This window comes from Seriola dumerili, unplaced genomic scaffold (genome assembly GCF_002260705.1).
Source record: "Seriola dumerili isolate Sdu_G_001 unplaced genomic scaffold, Sdu_1.0 BDQW01000273.1, whole genome shotgun sequence".
In the NCBI taxonomy this organism is placed as follows: domain Eukaryota; kingdom Metazoa; phylum Chordata; class Actinopteri; order Carangiformes; family Carangidae; genus Seriola; species Seriola dumerili.
In genome coordinates this window covers 1,935,607-1,939,165 of record NW_019174528.1, presented here as the reverse complement: position 1 = coordinate 1,939,165, position 3,559 = coordinate 1,935,607, and the positions used below count along the sequence as shown (strand labels likewise).

The 3,559-nt window shown below is 40.2% G+C and overlaps 1 protein-coding gene across 1 annotated transcript; it reads right to left on the bottom strand.

Moving 5' to 3' along the window:
* Window positions 1-346: 346 nt before the first annotated feature.
* On the bottom strand, window positions 347-2,099 carry LOC111230528 (replication protein A 32 kDa subunit-like). The gene is made up of 7 exons (XM_022757287.1): window positions 2,007-2,099; window positions 1,870-1,922; window positions 1,669-1,770; window positions 870-983; window positions 704-775; window positions 456-563; window positions 347-361 (listed from the first exon to the last, which is right to left on the bottom strand). Exons 1-7 carry the CDS (start codon window positions 2,017-2,019, stop codon window positions 347-349), a joined length of 477 nt encoding a protein of 158 aa, XP_022613008.1. The 5' UTR covers window positions 2,020-2,099.
* Between the last annotated feature and the right edge of the window lie 1,460 nt (window positions 2,100-3,559).

The following is a 3,559-nucleotide window of genomic DNA, read 5'->3' as shown; positions in this document are numbered from 1 at the left end:
CCACCGCTGCACCGTCCAGACAGCGAGGCAAGACAGGTGTTCATGTTCACGTCGAACACCTGGGTTAACAACACGAGCACGCTCAGAATAATCACACAGCAGCGAAACAGGGGAAGCGGGAAGACGAAAAGGTTATTAGCTCGTTAGCTTAGCTCATACAACCGAATCCAGTCTCATAACTGTCTGCAAACCCTTGGTCTCGAGCATTTCCTCTGATCGGGGCAATTCCAGTGAAATAAATTTCACCATAAAATAAATATAAATTTTAGTGAGACCAGGCGTTTAGTGGGGACAGACAATATGACGACATGATTAGTTCTGTCTTTCAGTGGAGATTTTTTGTATCTCACACCCTTGAATTCTTGAATATTTGAACATTTCCAGTTTCTCAGTATTAAAATGCTCAAGAAAAAGATTTTGTCAGAGTAGAATTCTGGTCGAACCGGCTGCGATACCGTTCCGAAAAGCTCCATATGGGCTTGTACCACTTCCAACATGTGGGACGTGATTTCATTCGGGTCGTCGATGCAACGGATATTCACTGCCAGCAATGACCTTTGACCCTAATGTAACAAAACACAAACTGAATTTGTCATATATGGTCAGAAAAATCAAGGAGAACATCAATGCTCACTTCTCTTTAAAGCCCATCATCATCATCATCATCATCATCATCTTTAAACCCTTTGTTTGTATCACTCACACTGAAATTGCGTAGATTTCCTATGACCTTCACATATGTTCCAAGAGAAGCGAACGTCATCACTGCGCCGTCCTGTGAGGAAATTTTCAAACCGATTATTTACCACAATAGTTCAGTCTGCGGTTTCCATTTGCAGTCGTGGGCAGAGCGAGTTGATGCCACTCGCCTCTGCACTGACCCACTGCTTCACGTTTAAACGTGGACCCGTCATGTCGTCCACGGCGTACTGGACGTTGGTCACGAAGGGAGACAGCCCTCTGATGACACCCACAACAGACACCTGCAGCGAGAGAAGGGAAACCAAATAAAACTCAGCACCTGAGACCAAACTCCACTGAAGAATCTGCAATTAAAAAGGCAGAAAGGAAACTGATGCTTTTAAATTCCACTCAAGAGAGCACGATTCATCATGATTTATCAACTTATACATTTATAATTTTATCAAAATGTCTGAGCATATATAAGGAGGATGCACAGCATGTGACACATGCATCGCTACATTAACTTAGCATTATTTTCCACATCAAAATTTTCAATGATCAGGATTTTCACTCATCACTCTGAGCCCTGTCGCAGAAGTCATGCTATAGCCCATCACACATAATAATAATAATAATAATAATAATAATAGTTATTTGTATAGCACCTTTCATACAAGAAATGTTGCACAACAAGGAAATGACCTGCACCAAGTGCTTTGCATGAAAAGAAAAGAAATAAAATGAACATTAAACATTGTTAAAAGCATTGATCTAAAATGAAAATGTAAAATAAGATAAAATAATGAATCATTAAATAGAGAGACATTTACTCTCAAGTCTTGGGTTAGTCCTGAGTTACAACCCAAGTCTTTAAGTTTGTGTTTAAAGTCCACATGTATACATACATACAGTATACGCCTCATTCCTGTGACAAATTAAATAGTGATGAACACACAGACAGTGAAGTGCTTCATTTCCTTGTACCTGGTTGAGTTCCCAGTCGCAGATCGCAAAGGCATCACTGCTGACTGGAGAAGCAGACAGAAGCTGAGACACTGTGCAGGGCAAAATCTGAAGAGCTGCTTTCTGTGGCAAAATCACAGAGAGGGAATAAATGAATGTGACCTCACCATACGAGCACAGATCCTTACACAGTATTAAACTGCAGATTAAAGACAGACACACCTTTGATTTCCCTGCTTTGTGGCCGGATTTCCTCGCAGAGGACGGACTGCAAGCTTTGGCCACGCAAAATGAAAGTAATGTCAGCAAACATAAAGTGAGGAAGTGCAACGGGATTGTTAGAAGCAGCTGAAACTTACCTTGATTCCACATGACACAATATCTTCAGTGTGAGCGTCACATGTGCAGCGACCTCTTCTTCAGCGGCGTTGAGACGTGACAGTACGTGAACGAGTCAGGCCGGAAGCACAACTACCTTGTGCCAGCAGCTTCTTTATGTCCACGCCCAACAGGTGAATTGAATTACAGCAATTACCCACAATGCAGTGCACGACCAAACAGAACAGCCTTAGGAGTGAATGATCAGCTGTGATGCAACTCACATGCTCCATGTTTCTTTAAAAGCAATTCAAGGATTATTTTCAATTTCATTTTTATTAAAAAAAAAAATCCATCAGTTCGACAGTGATTGACAGGTGTTCACACCACTTTGGATAAACTTCATTTAATCTCTTCAAAATATCTTACAATGACATAAGAGCGAAACTTGTTCATACAAAAGTGTGAGAGCAGAAGATTGCTGTGCAGTGGCTGCGAGTTCAGACCTTCATCTGAACAACAGGACGTTTCAGCGTAGGCCCCCGATCCAGGACTCGTCACACGTCACAGCGTGGCTTTACTATCCGTCATTTCAGTCGACGAGCGGCTGATAAACTTCTCACAGGAAACATGTTGAAAACAATTCTAACCAGTAACGTGGAGAAAATGTTTTTCAAGCAGGTGAAAAAGGAACAAAAAAATAAATCAAATAAAATAAAAAGATTTCCTGCTCTTCTTTTCCATTACAGTCAATACAAAAGGACCCACAGATCTCTTCTTTGTTCACCCACTGGAGTTCAACTGTGTTCACTGCTGCCACCAGTGGCCAGACGCCGTATTACAGTAACACTGCTGAATAAAATGTGCAGTCGTACGTCAGTCGTAACCTAACAAACTCATTCATAAAGAATACAACATGGCTGCCGTTTGTTCAATATAAACTACAATTTAATGGTTAGTGTTATATTGTCAATGCACAGTATTTTTTTTTTTAACCCTTTCAAACTCTTATGAGCCGCTCAGTCACTGAAATGTCCCAGGAGATTGCAAAGCCGTACGTTGCATGACGGTCCCGGATCAGTTCTACGTAAAGTGGTGAATTTTTTTATTTTTTTATTTTTTTTCCCAGAATTCCAAAAGGAGACAGTTCTGTTTTCCAAATCTGTCCAGTACCGGAGAGAAAAGACGAAGGAGTTGACCCACGTTTGTTTTACCAGCTTTGTTTACACACAAAAGTAAAAATAAAAACAAACAATAGGTCAAATGTAAAACGTACAATTAACACTAGCACACCAACAGTATTAACCTGTAAATATATCACATCTTTTCAATGATTGAAGTAAACTGAAGCCGACTTAAGAGCTGAAGAAAAAAAATTAAAATAAAAAATAAAAAAAATCGAATCCATCACAGCAATTTACAAAACGAGTCGGGCTCTTGAAAACAGAGCACATCCAGTCAAATGTACATCAACCTTGTTCGTCCACCTGTTTATCCTATACACTATTTACACATGTGCAAAGGAATTGAATACAACAAATCAAAAGGGTGAAATCTCTTGATACGACAGACCGAGCATTTTGTTTGGCAAACC